Source organism: Panicum virgatum, chromosome 5K (genome assembly GCF_016808335.1).
Source record: "Panicum virgatum strain AP13 chromosome 5K, P.virgatum_v5, whole genome shotgun sequence".
NCBI classification, from domain to species: domain Eukaryota; kingdom Viridiplantae; phylum Streptophyta; class Magnoliopsida; order Poales; family Poaceae; genus Panicum; species Panicum virgatum.
This window is the reverse complement of record NC_053140.1, coordinates 11,619,937-11,639,487: the sequence shown is the minus strand read 5'-3', so window position 1 is coordinate 11,639,487 and position 19,551 is coordinate 11,619,937. Positions and strand designations below refer to the sequence as shown.

The 19,551-nt window shown below is 47.1% G+C and overlaps 4 protein-coding genes, 1 non-coding gene and 1 pseudogene across 5 annotated transcripts; 3 read left to right on the top strand and 3 right to left on the bottom strand.

Annotated features, from left to right (window-relative positions):
• Positions 1-1,420: 1,420 nt before the first annotated feature.
• On the bottom strand, positions 1,421-6,898 carry LOC120706336 (annotated as a pseudogene).
• A 2,521-nt stretch (positions 6,899-9,419) lies between these two features.
• On the bottom strand, positions 9,420-9,710 carry LOC120709687 (pathogenesis-related protein 5-like). Its single transcript, XM_039995358.1, has one exon. It carries the CDS (start codon positions 9,708-9,710, stop codon positions 9,420-9,422), a length of 291 nt encoding a protein of 96 aa, XP_039851292.1.
• A 1,446-nt stretch (positions 9,711-11,156) lies between these two features.
• LOC120706335 (amidase 1-like) lies at positions 11,157-14,124 on the top strand. The gene is made up of 9 exons (XM_039990954.1): positions 11,157-11,363; positions 11,472-11,624; positions 11,753-11,877; positions 11,980-12,105; positions 12,304-12,489; positions 12,581-12,728; positions 13,191-13,359; positions 13,489-13,623; positions 13,725-14,124. Exons 1-9 carry the CDS (start codon positions 11,245-11,247, stop codon positions 13,884-13,886), a joined length of 1,323 nt encoding a protein of 440 aa, XP_039846888.1. The 5' UTR covers positions 11,157-11,244; the 3' UTR covers positions 13,887-14,124.
• A 704-nt stretch (positions 14,125-14,828) lies between these two features.
• Positions 14,829-16,469, top strand: LOC120706334. Its single transcript, XM_039990953.1, has 4 exons — positions 14,829-15,376; positions 15,462-15,546; positions 15,982-16,033; positions 16,175-16,469. The coding sequence occupies exons 1-2, from the start codon at positions 14,926-14,928 to the stop codon at positions 15,530-15,532; spliced, it is 522 nt and encodes a 173-aa protein (XP_039846887.1). The 5' UTR covers positions 14,829-14,925; the 3' UTR covers positions 15,533-15,546; positions 15,982-16,033; positions 16,175-16,469.
• Positions 16,470-16,517: 48 nt separating this feature from the next.
• Positions 16,518-16,591, bottom strand: TRNAI-UAU. The gene has a single exon. It is a non-coding gene; the product is annotated as a tRNA-Ile (tRNA).
• Positions 16,592-16,597: 6 nt separating this feature from the next.
• On the top strand, positions 16,598-18,760 carry LOC120706333 (GDSL esterase/lipase At1g33811-like). The gene is made up of 2 exons (XM_039990952.1): positions 16,598-17,520; positions 17,642-18,760. Exons 1-2 carry the CDS (start codon positions 17,035-17,037, stop codon positions 18,596-18,598), a joined length of 1,443 nt encoding a protein of 480 aa, XP_039846886.1. The 5' UTR covers positions 16,598-17,034; the 3' UTR covers positions 18,599-18,760.
• Positions 18,761-19,551: the final 791 nt, after the last annotated feature.

Here is a 19,551-nt window from a genome sequence, read left to right as displayed (position 1 = left end):
GCTCAATCTTCAAGCAAGGAAATTGTTGTTCACACTGAACGAGTTCAAAAGATAGAGTTGATGCCAAATGATGTGAAATTGGAGGGCATAAAAAATTATTTGGCTTGGTCTAGAGGAGCTCTTCGGCTGTTGAAGGCAAAGAAACTTGAAGGCTTTGTCAATGGGGAATCATCTAAGCCAGCAGATAAATTAAGCTCGGAATGGAGTAAATGGGATGCTACCAATTTCCCAATTTCCCAAAATCCAAAAATCTGTGTTTTTGAGAGGTTTCAACAAAAAGTTTGTGGGAAGGCGTCCCTCTATGTTTCATTAGCCCACTCTCCATAGCCTAGAGGAGGCGATAGCTGCTATTTCTCAGGAGGAGTTTAGGCTAAAGGTGATGAACAAAATTGCTTCATCTCCACCTCTTCCCATGTTTGCATTTGACATGGAGTTGGAGATTTGAGCATTTGGCATCATGATTATTGGTGTGCTGGCCATGTTGTTCACTCATCGGAGTTCACGGATGCATTTGTTTGTGGCTCAATCATTTGCTAAGTAAAATTGATCTACCTCCATGTTGGAGGCAATAAAGTTGTTGCTAGCTGATTAATTTGAAGATCAAGCATTTGAAGGTTGGACTTTCGAAATCAAGAATCTTTGATGTATTTGCTCCATGGTTCAATCGTCGCTGAGGTGGAGAATTGTGATGTGCACCTTCTAATTTCACCAATTTGGAAGCCCATTAGCTCATTTGTTATCCAAAATAAATCCTATACATGTTGTATGCTGAAATTTGAGATTGGGGTTGTTTAAAAATTGCCTTTATATGTTTCTTCCCCAACTCGGGACTGAACTGAGAGAGGGGCTTGTTCTTCCTCTTTAGGGATTGAACTTGTTTGCATCCATGGGTTGTAACTCGTTTGGAACCTGAAAAATTAACCTAACCAGCCCAATCCATTAGGTCCACAATCCCAAATCTATCCAGCCCAAGACGTACGTGGAAACCATTGCTGCCAACCTAGAGAAATCCCATGTACAATCCAAACTGTTTAACCCAGTTAGCAGGGTGAGGTGTTACCCTATCATCAATCAAAGTCCAAGTAGCTGATGGGTTATTATTGTCAGCACTTGTGAATTAGCTGCTGGTGCTTGGAGTATTTAGAATCATCAGTTTCAGTTGCTACTGGACCGTGCTAAATCCATCCGCCTGAAACTCTGAGTGCTAAACCAGAATAATTCAGGGAACCCCCGCTCGAAACTCTGAGTGCTGAACCAGAATGCGGAGTGTTTCAGAAGTTGCCAGAGTAGTAGCAACGATTTGACCAGAGTTTGGGATTTTTTTTTTGTGTGTGTGAAATAGATGCGATCCATCCATCACAATTTGCCAGGACAGGTTTACACAACTTGGAAAAACTCTCTTGCAGAAAAGCTAGAAACATACTCCAGAAAACACTCTATTCAATAGTTCAACACCACAGTATACAAAACTGACGTTCGGACACATTAGCACCAGTTGCCAGCCAAGCACGAGGGGTCATGGACACAAGCGAACAAGCAGGGATTGAAGGATACACCCTTTATAAGTTCCGTTCTTAAAAGGTACCATTCAGACTTCAGAGACATACTTACTACATATATGTATAATGATATTATGAATTATGACCTACATTAAATAATTAACTAAGCAGATAATGGGCCCCATATTATATATTTCACTACCATGCCAAAGCCGATTACGGTTAGTAAGCAGGAGGCCGAAAGCTTATGGGGCACATAGCCCAGAGCAGCATGAGATCATCAGTTCACCACAGGCTTTTAATATCCACCCAGTTGGGGACACCCGGTTTTCTGATCGTGGATTAATGGGACTGCTGGTGCCATAAGGTGGCACGGGTGAATTTCTGGGTGCTTCCGCCATGGCAGTCGTTTCACACTTCATACTTGGTGATGCCTGACAAACTTCAGCACTCGGCGTTGTTTGGGCTGCGAGTACAATTTCATTGCTGACGACATCAACTGGGCATTCATCATCAGATTGAGGAGAATTGACTGATCCATTTGCAATGTTATCTCCTGTTTGAAGAAGATTGTTTCCATGAGCTTCTTTCTCAACAGGTTGAGAAGGATTGACTGGTCCATTTATATCTTTGTCTTCTTCTGCTTGAACTAGATTGTTTTCATTAGCTTCCTTCTTATGATTGACCTTCAAATGCTCATCCCCCATTGTTCCAGTTTGTGTTGGTTCATTAACAGCAGCAACTACACGCATCATGTAACTACATGCGCCATGTCCCTGCGGAATAAACAGTAATATGACCCACATTCATTCCTAACTAACAGCAATACCATACAGAATGTTACTATAGAGGTCCTATGGTAGATTCCGATAACAAGCAGGTTTGCCACCTAGGGTGTTGGCGGCCTCATTACCTAAAATATCATGTTCTAATGTTTCAAAAAATCATCACAAAAATCATGTGTATGGTATACATAAAGTTTTGTATAGTTGCAGAAATTCAGATTGAAATTCATTATAGGGCCCAAACTCAAGTTAGGGAAAATTTAAATAGGCCTCTGCTACCACTCACTGTTAGCTGGCGTGGTATGCTATGCTATGCAAATGGTAGGATTACAGGAGCACTTCTTCACTGAAATATACTTTGGCATGGTAGCAGCACATGTTGCTTGAAAAATTCATAAGACAAGAATTTGAAGCCATTTCTCACAATTTAGCTAACTACTTTTTGGGGAACTAACACCAAGTTACTAACAAAAACAAAAAAACTGCATTATATTATACAGAGTATCTAGTTAATAATTAAAAAGTATATCTGACTACTATTAAAAATAATATCAAGGTAACAGAAAATTGAATGTGTTTACCATAGGAAACATTACCTTGGGTATAGGACAAACATAGTAGTCTTCGCTGCCCACTCTCAATACTCTGCACTTCCCCGCGGTACACTTGCAGATTGGCTCTTTATCATTAGATCTAGCCCCTTGGGGACTAACTTTTACCGCAGCTGTAGCACTTGGGCCTTTTGGACTAACATGAAGTGGAATTGTAGTACCATCATTGAGAAGTGGATTTGAGTGGAGTTTTAAGAATAGTAGCCTGGGGGCTGACAACATTTGGAGTAGTGGCACCAGCACCTCGGAGATAAACATCATTAATTGTTGTTCTAGGTTCAGCCACATGATTGCTTGAGATGTTGATCACACAATTATTGCTTGGTTTAGGATGGCTCCTAGCAGTAGGTTGTAATTCAGGATCAAGACCTAATTCTTCACACACGGAAACATGGTTGCACTTCTGCAAGAACATAAATTAGCGTAGTTACATAAAAGAACGTAAATATTGTCAGTCAAAATAATTTGCAAGTTATTGTCAGTCAAAAGATGTCAAAAAACTGAAGAATGTAAACTTCAATTTAAACAAGATAAAGCAAAAAAAAAAAAACCACAATCGGGTTCATACAGGAGTATCTCTACACAATTGAACAAAACTTGTACAATCTTACATAAGGAATAAACCTGCAGCTTCAGAAAACGACATAATGCAAACAAAAGGCGAATTTATATAGAAACGTCAACAGAAAGCTATTTATCTTGGAAAACTAGGGGTTCTAATTGCATCTTCTAGAAGATATGTGTCACGGCATATTACGGAAAATTTGAGGACATGGTTATGACACCAAGCTTGTAGTTATAAATTTATAAGTTTTTAGGAATTGGCATTATGATATTTGGATGTAACAGGAGCACTATCATTACAATTAAGGATTGGAGAGACTGATCTGTAAAAACAATATAACAGTAGGTGCGTGTGAGTGGGTGATCTTGGGGTTTGTTCAGGTCCCCTAAACCTGATGTTCTTGGGTTTCTTATAATTGCCTTTTCTTCTTAATATACTTATTAATAAGCAGCTCTCTATTAGCAACGAAATCAACCAACTTGGGAATGAAGAAGAAGAAGAAGCAAGCGGCGAGGAAGGAATGCTGAATTTGGTTCAGAGTTTACAAAATTGTCCATGTCCTCTCTGCCTCTCTCAGTACGTATTATTAAGACTAGTGCTCCCATTATGGGCTAGTGAATCTCGAACTGAGCTTCAATGCCCCTCCTAGGCTGGGCTGGGCCGCAGCCTCTGGTACACCATCCTCGTCAAATCCCGCTTCCGCGGCCTGTACCGCACATCTGTTGTCGTTCCGTCAGCAGCGTTGCTGACACTCCCCGAGTCTTGAGAAGCGCCTTGCCCCCAAGCCGGCGTGTGCGAGAGCTACTCCACAGACTCCTAAGTGGCGAGCGAAGCCGGCATGTGAGACCATTCCACTAGAGCTTGCTCCACAGGTTGTGCGTCGTCAGTATAGCAGCGCTGTAGGAGACGCATGGGAACCTGAAACTCAACCAAGTCAGAAGGAAGACTGCTTTAGCTGGGAAACATGGAACACAGGGTGCACAGTTGCATCATCAGGAAGCTGAAGCAGATAGGCCACTTTGCCCAACCGAGCCAAGATGCGGTACGGTCCAAAAAACCTGAATGCCAATTTGTGATTAGCTCGGTGGGCCACAGAAGATTGCACATACGGTTGGAGCTTGAGACAAAGTCCCCAACAGCAAACTGACGCTCTGCGCGATGCTTGTCCGTTCATTTATCGAGAGATAGTGGATAGAATGAATAGTAGAAGTCCCCCTGGTGTTTCATACGAGCCTGGGCACAGAGCAAATGTTGTCTGACCAACTGATGCATCAACTCATTCTTCAAGCCACTGAGAAAAATCAGGCACTGGAGAAGCCAGAGAGATAGCCAAACCCAACTGACAAGGTGGAAATCCATAGAGCACTTCAAATGGGGTACGGCCCAAGGCTGAATGAAAGCTAGAATTGTACCAATATTCCGCCAGAGAGAGCCATTGACTCCAGCGACGCAGACATGCATTGGAGAAGCAACGCATATAAGTCTCGAGACACTGATTGACGCGACGCAATTCAGTGCCGGCAATTTGGAACAACAGACACCAAAATTTGCTTGTGAAGATGTGATCACGGTCAGAAATGATGGCCAAGGGAATACCGTGCAGCCGGAAGACGGGATCCATGAAAAGACGGGCAACCTAAGCAGCCGAAAAGGGGTGCTTCAAAGGAATGAAATGAGCAAACTTAGAGAACTTATTGACAACCACCAGAATGGCGTTGGCAGACCCCAACAGTGGCAAGCCCTCGATGAAGTCCAAAGAGACGACTTTCCAAGAAGTGTGCGGTACTGGAAGGGATTGCAGCAGCCCAGGATCAGTAGAGCAATCGGGCTTGGTGTTATAGGATTCCAAGAAGAGTATGGATAAGTCTTACTAATTATAGGATTCCAAGAAGAGTATGGATAAGTCTTACTAATTCCAAAAGTGCCTCAACCTGATTAGTTGTATACTAATACAATGTCTTACAAGATACAAAGATACTTGCTCAGGTCACAAAAAGATGTTGCTTGGAGGCAAATGATTGAGATGCATTAGAAGTCAAATGATGGAGGCAAGCACATCAATTTAACAGGGCCACGTGATCATCTTGTGATTTTTCTTAATATAAGTATGCCGAAGTCATAGAATTAGAACATCAAGGATAATGGTACTTTCCCGTTAGATATCTTTGAGTTGAGCAACGGGGTACACAAAATCATGCAGCAACAGGCAAAGACACACATTATCAACATTCTAGGAAGAACAATTGGTCAAAAGAGAGCACAGGCACAAGAGATGCATTAAGGAGTTTAGGAAGCGTAGTAGTTTAAATTAGGGAAGGCTGGATATTACGACAATGTTATTTCACCAATTTAACAGCTATACATTAGACATGAATTGGAAAAAATAATGAGAACCAATTTTTGATACCCTCTTGTAAACTTGTAATAATAGCAGAACACATAACAAGAACTTAATCCGTATTGAAGTGACAGACAGATAGCTAGCGAAACACAGTACCTTTGATTAACCCTGTTTCAGACCTCTGCTGATAACTACAGTCATAAAAAGGGTTGCTCTAATCCACATAAGAATAATTACTATATCCAAAGGTGTATAGTAGGACAAAACAAACATGATGATCAAGATGTCCTGAATTCCTTCGAAAGAAAATTAGTAGATTGGAGGCATTTGGAAGATCCATTTGAGGCATTTGGGAAAACCTACGAGTACTCCTGAATTCCATCCAAACTGGCCAAAAGCGACAATTATTGCCAAATTGGATACGGACAAACAGCAATTTCACCTGGATGTCGGGAACCACTGCATCCATCCAAGTCCTCAACCAGAACCAATGCAAAACCGCTCCAGGAGCTTTTGAACCCACGAAACGCTCCCTGCAATCCAGCATTCTGCTCCCCCAGATTAACTAGCATCCTCAAATCCGCCTCTTCTATCACAGTAACAGGTTTCACAGTCGCGCTTCAAGAACCAAAATCCCCCCCCCATCTAAACAGTAAAATCCTCCGCACGGATTGCGTTTCCCACACCCAAAGCAGTACAAGAAACTATCGTCATTCTAACTAAATACTGCAGTAGTTAACCGGGGGGGGGGGGCATCTTTACGGAGGTGTGTGCGGAGGCTCACCGGCTGCGACGGGCAGACGTACACCCAGCGGCCGCGCTGCTCGTCCCGCTCCACCACGCAGTTGCCGCGCTTGCAGATGCACGGCGGAGCCCGCTCAATGTATTCCACGGCGCGGATGAAGTCGTCATCGTCCAGGTCGCTGCCGGAGCTGGCATCGAAGAAGTCGAACCGCCGCCTCAGTGGGGCCCCGTGGATGGCCGATGGCGGTGCCGGGTAATGGGGAGGGGGAGAAGGTGGGGTGGGAGGGTGGCAGGAGCCGACGCTCTCCGGGTAGGTGCCGGCGGTGATGCTGCTCATTGCCGCCTCGCCGTGTGGCTCGAGCGCAAAATTTTTTTCGTTGCCATCTTACTAATTCAAATAAAGTCTATTTATAAAAATTTTTGCACATGGATTATAAATCGCGAGATAAATCTAATTATGCTAATTAATTTATGATTAATTAATAATTAGCGGGTGATTACTGTAACATCAATGTTGCAAATTATGAATTAAGTATGCTCATTAGATTCGTCTCGCGATTTACAACTTATCTATATAAAAAAATTGTAAATAGATTTCATTTAGTACTCCATACATATATTCGAATGCGACAGTTTTTTTTTACGGGTATAGAGGGTGGGAAGACTCGCCTTGCTCTCTGGTCTCCGACCTGGAGCGGATGATCTCTCTCTAGAGGCAGTGGGAAACTCTTCTCTCTGCTTCTGCTCGTTGCCGTTGCTAGTATTAGAATTGTAATAAAATATACTTTCCCAAGTGTCTTTTTTGGCCTGTCTTATCACCAACGGCCACTCCTTGGACCTAGTAAGAGTAGGGGTGGTAAAGAACCCAAAATTTAAGAGTCGGATTTTAAAAAGGCAGAGTTCTAATTTTATATAATTTTGAACTACAAAATTTAAGGATATTGATGAGCTGTGAAGAGATCACTAGAATCATGGCCTATTACCAACCCTAAGTAAGAGGGAGAGAATACCTCTTGTACTACCGACCGTATTACCAATTTTAATTACAGTTTAATTTGCACATAAAAAAATTATCCAAAAAATATAGATAGATAGAACGCATAAACATCTACCGTCATGCAAAGTTTGAGCATGAACAAAAATTTATGCAAGAAGAAACAAAAAAAGAAAAACTTACACGTGAATAGTTGCGGGTTGCGAATCATCCATGAATAGGCGACCCATCTATTTAAGTGTAAGTTTCTCCGTAAACATTCACGTGCAAGCTTCTCTTTCTTATTTCTTTTTGCACAAATTTTTCTTCATGCTCACACTTTACATGATAGTAGATGATTGTGTGCTCTATCCATCTATATTTTTGAATAAATTTTGATAAACAAATTAAGTTGTAATTAAAATTAGTATAACACTCTAATAACAAGTAATTAACACCGGATATGCTCAGAAGAGGGACCATGGGAGGGCACCAGAGCGCCGGCATCGATGCTCAAAAAATTTTCACTGCATGGCAGGTAACTTAGGAGGCCGCAGTGTGGTGCATGCCTGCACGACCCATAGGTTCAATAAATAAAACTGATGATAACCGCTTCCCTCGTCTCAGCACTACCAGATGATAGGAATAACGATGCTCTCGTACTTCACCCACGGTCATGAAGTAGTTTTTTACTAATGAAACATCGATGAAAGAAGAGTCTCCGGTGCTAGTATTTTCTATCCAAGCATGTCCCCCCATGCAGTGTGTAACATTTTGCTAACCTCGCATCGGTTTTTTGGCACACTGCGGTGCTCTAGGAGAAGAAACACAATTTTACAGAGCTCACGATCCACATAAACTTTGCAGTACACAAAATACCAACTCTATATTTGCAGCTGGCTACGACTGTTTTAGTAGTATTCTGTAAGAAACAATAAGCTACTGCAGTGGCTGAAACAACGGCACGAAAAGAATCTTGTGGGAGAAGGAAATAATGCGCACAAAGAAGTCATGTACTCCTCAGTTCTAACAAGTAATTTCAAAATTTATTCCAAAATAAATGCATCAATCTTACTGTAGTTAATTTTTTTCTACTTCCTTTCTTTTCAAAGTGCAATGATTACATCTTTATAGGAGTATATACGTAATTTCTTGGTCTTCTCATCACTAAAACTCGAGAAGTACATTTGTTTTATGAGGGAGGAGGAAATAGAAATTTTGCATGGGTTTTACTATAGAATATATATGAAAGAAACAAATTTAACTCACACAATTTTGTGAATCGCATGCTTCAAGTGAGAGCATTGAAACCCCTCTAAATGCAAGCCCATCGTACCTATCACATTGTGTCGCAAAGAGTCTATCTGTTCAGTGTTCTATGATAGAGATTTGGAAAAATTTGCCCACGGACACTGCTCGAGGGTGGCTTTGGCCACTGGACACTAAAAAAGGCCCTTTGCCGAAAGACACTAGAATTCTGTAGCTATTTGCCACGGCACATTAAGAGGGTGGTCTTCCTACCTCTGTTCGCTACAGTAACAAAGGGCCTACCTGTCATCCACTGCCTCCCCAGCCTTATCCTCCCACGCGAGCGGCAGCGGCGGCCAGTGCCGCACCTCGCCTCCTTCGCCCGGCTCCACGCACGAACTCGCCGAGCTACTGCCGCCGGGCCTCCGCTGCCCCAGCTCCGCGCCCGAGCCGCCTGCGCTCGAGCTTGCCGACGAGCAAGCGCACCGCGGCCCTGAGCCGCTGTCGCCGGGCCTCCCTTGCCGGGCCCCGTACCCGAGCTCGCTGCCCCATCTCCGCCCGCCGCCGATGAGTGCCCAACTGCAGAGGCCTTTGCTTCCGGCGGCGGCGCCCCGCCCGCACTACTGCAGCAGTAGCACGCGTCCCTGAAAGAGTCACGCGCTCCGGCACGCCACGCCGCCGCCCACGCGCAGGTACGCGGGGCACGCCGCATTCAGCTCCGCCACGCACCTCGCCGCGCCCGCCATGGGCAGGTTGTAGCCGTCCACGAGGCTGACGTCGAAGAAGTCGAGCCCGCCGCTACCGTCGAGCGTGAACTTGGCCAGCGTGGCGGGCATGGCGGCATCCGCCGCGCAGAGTGTGCGGCCCCACAGCCAGCCCGACCACCCCCGCGGGCACCGCCACAGCTCGTGACTCCCTCGGCGCCAGCGCGATGGGAACCCCATCGTCGGCAGCCCCGCCCGACAGCAGCCCCGGCGGCGGCCTTTGCTTCCGGTGGCGGCGCCCCGCCCGCACCGCTAGCAGCAGTCGCAGCCGCCCATATCGCAGGAGGAAGAGGATGGAGGAGCGGCGGTAGGTGGAAGGAGGCGCGGCAGCTGCGGCGATAGGTGGAAGGAGGTGCGGCGGCGTCAGGGAGGTGCGGCGGCGGCTGACCTGTGGGTATTGGGAGCAGGAGGAGGAAGAGGATGGAGGCGCGACGATGCACACGGAGGGCAAGACGGAGGGCCAATGACGATGTGCTGTGGCAAATAGCCACAGAATTCTAGTGTCTTTCGGCAAAGGACTTTTTTTTTTAGTGTCCGGTGGCCAAAGCCACACTCGAGCAGTGTCCGTGGGCAAATTTTCCCTAAAGATTTGGGTAGCATCAGCATAAAAAATTGATGCCAACAAAATTTCATATCTCTGCAACGTTTTGATGACAACATGAGACGGGCAGGGTTAAAATATCCGACCGGTTAGCGGTAACCGCCGGCCTCCGGTTCCGGTTTACCGGACCGGTTTGACCGGTTACCGGTAGAAACCGGTCAAATTCAAATTTGAATTTAAATGGCGCAGTTCAACCGGTTCGTACCGGTATACCGACCGGTTTGACTGGTAATCGGCCAAATTCAAATTTTTTTCTTTTTTTGTTTAAATTCAAATGCCCGCAAAGTATACTAAATAAATATTTGTATAACATATTTTAATCTAAATGAACCCTCCAACCCTCTTTTGTACTACTTTTACATTGTATTTGTATACTTTTGTATGCACGTTTTTTTATTTAACTTCAAATCCCCGCAAACTATACTAACGAATTTTGAAGAAAATTTGACACCATTAGATTCGTCGCACCTTGAAGTATTTTTAGGAATTTTTTGGGAATTTTTCATTTTTTGAATTCAAATTTAAATTTGAATTTGGACCGGTTTCATACCGGACCAAACCGGAACCGGTCCGGACCGGTTTGACCGGTAACCGATCAAACCGGACCGGTTACCAACGGTTTGGTGAACCCTGGAGACGGGATGCGCAATGCAGGCACCTTCTTCTTCTTTGCAAGCTTATGCGGGCTCACATTTGTGTTTGTGGAGCGGCTGGTGCCGGAAACCAAAGGAAAAACGGTAGAAGACAATTCAAGCTTCCATGAACTCTTTCACAAATGATTTGCTTGTCTTGTTCGGATAGCCAAATCCCTAGGTCTGGGATGATGTTGTCTGTACACTTCAAAATTTGTATTCGCATTTTCTCATTTAGTGTATTAAAATTTCTCCCTTTGTTTTTTTTCTTCACTTCTTCCGTGGGGGCAGGCGTGTGATTTTCACGCCCCAGCTCAGCCCATGACAATGAGTGGGCCTACGTGTCCGTTGCAGCCTTGCAGGTGCGATAAATACGCGGGATCAAACCGTACTACGAGATTATATCCACAAAAATAATAATTTTTTTTTGTCATTTTATCATTCTCCTTTGCTGCTTGGGTTGAGAGAGCGAGTGGAAGGCATGGCGATGGAGCCGGAGGCCGGAGACTACGGCGCCTTCATGGAGAAATTCGAGCTGCTGCCTCCGCAATCGCAGCAGCAGCTCCCGCTCCACGGGCTCACCTTCGCCATCAAGGACATGTGAGCAAGCATCCCCTTCTCCTCCTCGGCCAGGGCAGGCCGATCTCCACCTGATTCATGTTTTTGGCTCGCCAAGTTCTTGACAGCACGCGTGCTCTCTTGTTCCAGCTTCGACATCGGCGGCCGCGTCACCGGGTTCGGCAACCCGGACTGGGCGAGGACGCACGCCCCCGCCGCCGCCACCTCCCCCGTCGTCCTGGCCACGCTGGCCGCCGGCGCCACCAGCGTCGGCAAGACCGTCATGGATGAGATGGCCTACAGGTGACGCCCATGTCTTGCCTCCGCCTGATCCCTGGAGTTTGTTTGTCGCATCAGCAGAACTGAAACCTGGAATCTTTGCTGGAATTGCATCAAGCTGAGGCCACTGAAATTCAGTTCGATTTTCGCAGCATAAATGGGGAGAACGCGCACTACGGCACGCCGACGAATCCGTGCGCTCCCGACAGAGTCCCCGGAGGATCCTCCAGTGGATCAGCTGTTGCAGTTGCCGCGAAACTCGTGGACTTCGCTCTGGGTCAGCAATCCCCCTGCCCCGGTCCTTTTGCGTTCCTGGTTATTCTCAGTCTTAGAATAGCAGCAAATTCATTTTCCTATCATTTCCCCCTGTGTAATATAGGAACTGACACTGGCGGTAGTGTGAGGGTACCTGCTGCCTATTGTGGCATATTTGGACTCAGGCCTTCCCATGGATTGGTTTCCACTGAAAATGTCATTCCAATGTCACAGATGTTTGATACTGTTGGTAGGTTATTATTCCTCTCTTTTTTTTCTTAGTTTATTACTTTCAGTTTTCATGTCCTATTGCTGTATTCTCCTTTATGAAATTTAGTCACTTAATGGAGTACCTTTTTTTTTTTGCAAAACAAGAATACAGACATACAGTACTGTTAATGTTCAGAATTATACTTGATATTTGCATTTATTCTATTACATTGTACAGGGTGGTTTGCTAGAGACCTCTCTACGTTTTCTCGTGTAAGCAGCGTGTTGTTGCCGCTACCTGCTGACAACACTATCAAGCAACCAACTCAATTTACGATTCCTAAGGACTGTTTTGAAATCTTAGGTTCTCTGAAGGATCAGACATATCAGATTCTCAATGCTTCAGTAGCTAAGAGATTTGGTAGTAAGTAATACTATGAACTCAAACATTTAAATTACGATGCTTCCATGAAAAATGTAAATCTCATGTGCTTAGGATGCCTTTATTGTCACAGGTGATGCAGTAGATAATAGGAACCTTGGTGAATTCGTCTCCAACAATGTCCCAACAATTGGGAAATTTATTAGCAACTTCTCCAAAAGCGAAGCACCTTCCGTACCTGCTCTATCTGTTATTTCATATGTCATGCGATGCCTCCAAAGGTTTTGCTTACAACTTATTCAGAATAAGTAATATTACTTCTTTAAGGATGCAACTAGTAATAAATACTGTTTTGCCCGAAATATAAAATACGAAGAAGCCTTGTTCTAGCCCACATTCTTTATAAATCACACTCCCACCAATAACACATACTGAATGAGATATCAAAAGGCAACATTTAGGAATATTCTTCTATGACTGGAGGGAGTAATTCAGAGCGATGGGCCTGGCAGGGATATAGGAGCTGCTTGCTTTGAGCCTTGAAAAAGCTGCCTGCTCCAGGCAGCGCTCCCAGGTGTCGATTTTGGATGCCTGCTGCCTGCGCCAGGGTCTCAAGCAAACAAGTCCATAGTTTCCATCATGACAACAGTTTAAAAATTGTTAATCAATGTGATATTTTTCCACTCATCTCCTAGAGTTACCCATCTTGAGTGAGGAGGTAACAATGTGAATATCTGTTTCAGGTCCGAATTCAAAGCCAATCATGCAGAGTGGGTCACCACTGTGAAGCCTAACCTAGGCCCAGGAATCCGTGAGCGAGTGCACGAAGCCATTACATCAGAAGATGGACCCATGGAGGATTTTCATGCTCTGAGGACTGAATTCAAGCCTGCACTTTCTGCTCTTGTCAATGTACTTAGAGATCGGATAATTTTTCTGCACGTGCTGCATTTTTAAATCAAACAGAAGGGCAGAATGGCAGATAACCATTAACATGGCTGTGTTTGGGTGATCTCTCACCGACATGTATTCTGGCTGTAGGATGATGGAATCCTTGCGATCCCAACAGTTCCTGGTTCTCCACCGAAGCTGCGCATGGAAGCTTCTGCTCTGGAGAACTTCCGGGCAAGAGCATTTTCACTTCTGTCAATCGCTGGTCTGTCTGGGTTTTGCCAGGTATATATCTGCTGAACCTCTATTGCAACTGATCATGCCCTTGAGATACAAGGGTTAACTGTCGCTGATTGATTGGTATTTGCGCTTCATATTGGATACAGTTGAGCATTCCACTTGGCGTGCGCGATGGTGTTCCAGTGTCGGTCTCGCTCGTGGCACGCCACGGCGCAGACTGGTTCCTCATCAGTGTGGCTCAGGAGCTGTATGAGACACTCAAAGAGGAAACCAAGAAAGCATGGAGCTCATCAGACACCTCTCCCTGAGCCATCAATCGCATAATTCATAAGCAAAGATCTTGTTCCATCAATTCTCGTTCGATCTGTGTATCCTCCATGACCAAGAGTATTATTGATCTTGATGTTCATGTCGTACAGGCGTATAGCATTCTATCCATGTATACTGAAAAGAAAAATGTTTTACCCACATACCAGTTTGTTGCTTCTGTATGTAAATGGAGATAAGAGTATTACTACGAGTTCAGGGCATGTTTGGAATGGGCAAGGCACAGTGAATGACAAGAATGCACTAGCGTAGAACGCAAGACACAGGAATTTGTGTTTGTTGAGGCCCCGTTTAGTTCCCAAAAATTTTCACCCAAAAATTTTCACCTCCCATTTGAACACATGTATGAAGCACTAAATGTAATTAAATAACAAACCTAATTACACAGTTTGGATGTACACGACGAGACGAATCTGTTGAGCCTAATTAGTGCATGATTAGCCATAAGTGCTATAGTAACCCACATGTGCTAATGATGCGGTCAAAGGCCTCAAAAGATTCGTCTCGCGGTTTCCAAGTGAGTTCTGAAATTAGTTTTTTAATTAATGTTCGCAAAACCCTCCCGACATCTGGTCAAATATTGACGTGACACCAAAAAAATTTCACCAAACGCAACTAAACGCCCCCTGAGTATTTGTACCAAAAAAAGCACGTAAAGGATAAAACTTTAAATGTCAACATGTTGTGAGAGAAATGGATGGACTTAAAAGAAAAAAAGTGCAATTAATGTAACTCTGATAGCTCTCTTATCCTATATATAAAGTGGAGCCATTCGAATTTCTGAATGTCTTTTTTTTTGCGATTCGAATTTCTGAATGTCTGTTGTCCTTCATAGACGCTGCGTCGCATCTGAAACTGAATGTACAAATAATTCATATAAATTAACGCTACCAGTTCGCGCGAGATGACAAATCGGAGAGGAAGGAAAAGGGGAGAAACAGTAACGAATATTGACAAGTAGCAAGCACTCCGGGAAGAGATAAGGTTCCTGGCAAGAACAGAGGCCGGCGTGCCGCGTGCATGCCAGGACGGGCACTCGCGATGCGGCTGCTCCAGCTTCGCCCCCGAGTGGCCGCCGCCGCCGCCGGTCCTGCTCGGCCCGGCAGCCTCACCGCCCGGCCGAGTCTCCGGCCGTGTCGCGGCAGCGAGAGGGGGAAGGCGCCGGTAGCCGTAGCAGCAACGACAAGTGGAGGAGGGAAGGCAACGGCAGCGGCGGCGGCGGCCACGGCGGTGGACGTGGTGAGGGCGTTCTACGACGGCGTGAACCGGCGCGACCTGGCGGCGGTGGAGCCGCTCATCGCCGAGGGCTGCGTGTACGAGGACCTGGTGTTCCCGCGGCCGTTCGTGGGGCGGGACCGGATCGTCGGCTTCTTCGGCGAGTTCATGGGGACCATCAGCGCCGACCTCCAGTTCGTGATCGACGACATCTCCGCCGAGGACTCCGCCGCCGTCGGGGTCACCTGGCACCTCGGTAACCGCGCCGCCGCCCACGCCGTCACCCGCTACTTCGCCGGCGTAGTTGCTTACTCCTGTCATCTTTCTTCATGCATTGGCAGAGTGGAGGGGGCGGCCGTTCCCGTTCAGCAGGGGATGCAGCTTCTACCGCTTGGTGGAGTCCGAGGATTAGCAGCCGCAGATCGTGTAGGCACAACTCCTCTTCTTTTTGCAGCACTGAATACTCGATTAACTTACACCGACTGATTAACAGTAGATACACTGCACTTCCATAATTCATGACAAGGTTGAGGCCAAAGTTTATACATGAAAGAATAAAGAGCTTGCACACATTAAAACACATTACAGAAAACACGTGGAACACAAACCTGTGCATTTTAATCCTTTCAAAAAAAAACCCCCCGTGCATTTTGCATGCTTGACAGCAAACAAGAATTCACTGAAACCAAAGTTTATACTAAGAGAAACAAACAGTTTTGTACGCCTGATGAGCATGAGCTTGCTTGTTCTAGTTATTTAATTTGGTAATTAAGGTGCCAATTATGGCCTCATAGAAATGTGAAGGGCAGGGTGACGGCCGCCTTCGATCTGATCAAATCCATGTTTCCATGATCCGATCAGGTATGGTCGAGACTGCGTGGAGCCTGCCGCCAAGCCCGGGGATTTGGCGCTGGTAAGCAACAAGTGCAACTCATCCATGGCCGGGCTGCCATGTATTTGCTGACGTGCATGCTCATCCTGTTTCTGCAATTACGCATTGCGTGGCTTAATTAATCAGCAGTACCATGTTGGTGTTGGGCGTGAACATTTGCAGGTCATCATCAGGGGAGTGACCTGGATCCTTGAACGCTTTCCAAGCCTTGCCGACAGGTTCTGATCAATGAGCACGAGCACGGCATGCATGCGCCCTGGGCTAGGAAGACGAAGTGCCTGCATGTTGAAATGGAGGGGGGGGGGGGGGGGGGGGGGATACTAGACAAGCATGTTGCATTGGGAAAAATAGGAAAAGGGGCATGCTGTAAAAATTCCTGGATGGAGGCAAAAAAAAATGTTGCGATGTTGAAATGGAGGGGAATATAGCGAACATTTGGTCCTGTTAGAGAAAAAAATAGATGTCTTCCAAAAAAAACAAAAGAGAAAACAGAAAAGTGAAAAGTTGGTCCCGGCGGGGCTTGAACCCGCGACCTTCGGCTCATAAGACCAACGCTCTAACCGACTGAGCTACGGGACCAGTTGTTTTCAAAAAATTTACAGTATTTGTATTAAAACATTGATCTACTAGAAAGTACGTACAGCAATACCATTCGCTCAGTATACATACGGTTCACCTGGCTAGTGGCCAGTCACAATTTACAAACAGTGACTTATTGCTCGTATGCGTGAATCCGTGAGTTAACCACCAACAGTGATCTCCCTGCCAACCTGCAATGCCGCACCTGCTTCAAGGTGCTTTTCCGAGCCATTCCCTGTGACAATGCAAAGCGCCGCCGTCCATCCATCAATGTCTCACGAGCTCGATCTCGCTGCGTCGTCGTCCCGACCGATCAGATCAATCCATGCACGCGGCCGCTGGATTCATCGGTTCAACTCCCAACCTACCCTGCCTAGCTGTTGGAGTAACTCTTGCTCCGATCCCCGGCGGCGAGCAGGCTACATATATTCGATCGACCGACGATGATCGGAGAGCATGCCTGTAGCAAGCAGTCTCGAGATCGATCGAGGTCGCACGCGGTGGCCGGCCGGTCGCCGGAGATAATAATGGGCTACGACGTCGGGAGGAGGCTCGCGCTCGCGGCGGCGGTGGCGGCGGTGGCGTTCTGGGCGGCGGAGACGCGGGGCGCGGCCGCGTGGGGCGGCGCGGCGCGGCCGGCGGCGCCGTGCATGTACATCTTCGGGGACTCGCTGGTGGACAACGGCAACAACAACGACATCCTGAGCCTGGCTCGCGCCAACTACCGGCCCTACGGCATCGACTTCCGCGAGGGGCCCCCCGGCCGCTTCACCAACGGCCGCACCATGGTCGACTTCCTCTCCGACATGCTCGGTCTCCGCCCGCCGCTCGTCCCGCCCTACGCCGCCGCGCGCCCCGCCGACCTCCCCCGCGGCGCCAACTTCGCCTCCGGCGCCTCCGGCATCCTCCCCGACACAGGGAACAACCTGGTCAGCAGCCAACACACTTACCAGCCGGTGTCGCGGGCCGGCGCCGGCGAGCTTGCTAAGCTAACCAGTAGGTAATTAATAAGAGCTTCTCCTTTTGGTGGTGCCATCGATCGGCGTGCAGGGCGGGCACTACCCGTTGTCGGAGCAGGTGGAGCACTTCCGCGAGGCGGTGGGCGCCATGGGGAACGCGTCGGCGTTCCGGGGCAACGCCACGCGGCTGGAGGAGCACCTGGGGCGGTGCATCTTCTACGTCGGCATGGGCAGCAACGACTACCTCAACAACTACTTCATGGCCGACTACTACGACACCGCGGCGCGGTACAGCCCGCGGGACTACGCCGCGCTCCTCCTCCAGGGCTACGCCGCCCAGCTCGCCGAGCTCTACGGCCTCGGCGCCCGCAAGTTCGTCGTCGCCGGCGTCGGCCTGATCGGCTGCATCCCCTACGAGCTCGCCAGGATGAACAGCAACGACAGCCAACCGTCGTCGTCCGGGCCCGACACAACCCCCTCCGTCGGCGGTGAAGACATCTCTATATCCATCGGCATCGGTGGCGGCGGCGGTTTCGGCAGCGGCGGCGACGGCGGCGTGAGGTCATCGCCGACGTCGTCAAACACGAGCGGCGGCGGCGCCGCCGGCAACGCGAAGCCGACGCCGCCCGACGGCGCCGCCGGCGCGTGCAACGAGACGATCAACAGCGCGATCGCCATCTTCAACCGGGGCCTGCTGGAGATGGTGAAGCGCTTCAACAGCCGCGGCGGCGGGCCGCAGCCGCAGCAGATGCGCGGGGCGCGGTTCGTGTTCCTCGACACCGTGCAGAGCGGCAGGGACCTCGCCGCCAACGCCGCCGCGCACGGGTTCGCGGTGCTGGACCGCGGCTGCTGCGGCGTGGGGCGGAACAACGGCCAGATCACGTGCCTGCCGCTGCAGCGGCCTTGCGACGACCGGGGCGCCTACCTGTTCTGGGACGCCTTCCACCCAACGGAGGCGGCCAACAGGATCTACGCCGCCAAGGCCTTCGCCTCCAACAACACCGCCGAGGTCTACCCCATCAACGTCAGCCAGCTCGCCGCCCTGTGAATGAAGAATGAACATGTCTCGTCGGCTCCAAACCTCAAAAAGATTATTCGTCCAATAATTCCGATTTTCATACATGTGTATGTGCTTGTTTCAGAGAACTAGTTTGCTGGTCCACTGAATATATTGACAAATAATCTAGAACTGCTTTTATGTCAAGTTGAATTACCATTTCCCAAGCTGAGTAATTGAGAGGTCTCTGGACAAACCTCTTTAATCGGTTCTAATCTTGTTTCCATTTCATAATAAAGATAATGTGGTTCTCCCAAAAAAAAAGTATGTAATGCCAAAAATATTTTTTATGAACACTAAACTTTACTGAAATAAACAGCAAATGCCCTTGATCCAAAGATTTCTCAGTCAACTCAAAATTGTAGCAATAGCATTGCATCCTAGAAATAAGTACCATACCAAATCAAGCCTCATAGGCTTCAAGTGGGCTAATTTTGTGATATTGTAGTCCAAAACATTATTGACAAACACAAATTAACTCTACGAGGACTTGACATTATATTTTGAACCCAAAATAATATGATAACCAGTCTACTAGAAAACGTGTGACCTCTACTGCTGATAATATTTTCACTGAAGATTATTTTTCATTAAGAAAATAAAAGCAACAAATAGCTCTGGGTCCAATCTCAGCCACGCCAAAAAAAATGTAAAACCAGAATTGTTAGGCAGAAGGTATGATATAAAAACATGTATCCTACACTTCGATAGCTGAAATTCACAAACTTTGGAAGGTTGCTGATCAGGTTTAACTTTCAGACTTTTGACCTGGAATTCAATGTCAGCCAACTGGAGCGCACTTAAGAGGGAGGTTGAGGCAGCAGACTAGCCTAGCAGAGTGCCTACAAGCAAGCAGTGGCGGATTTAGAAATTTTTTAGAGCTTAGAAGAAAATACAATATTTATTTTACACAACAAAAATAAAGATCACATTTGCATTTCATC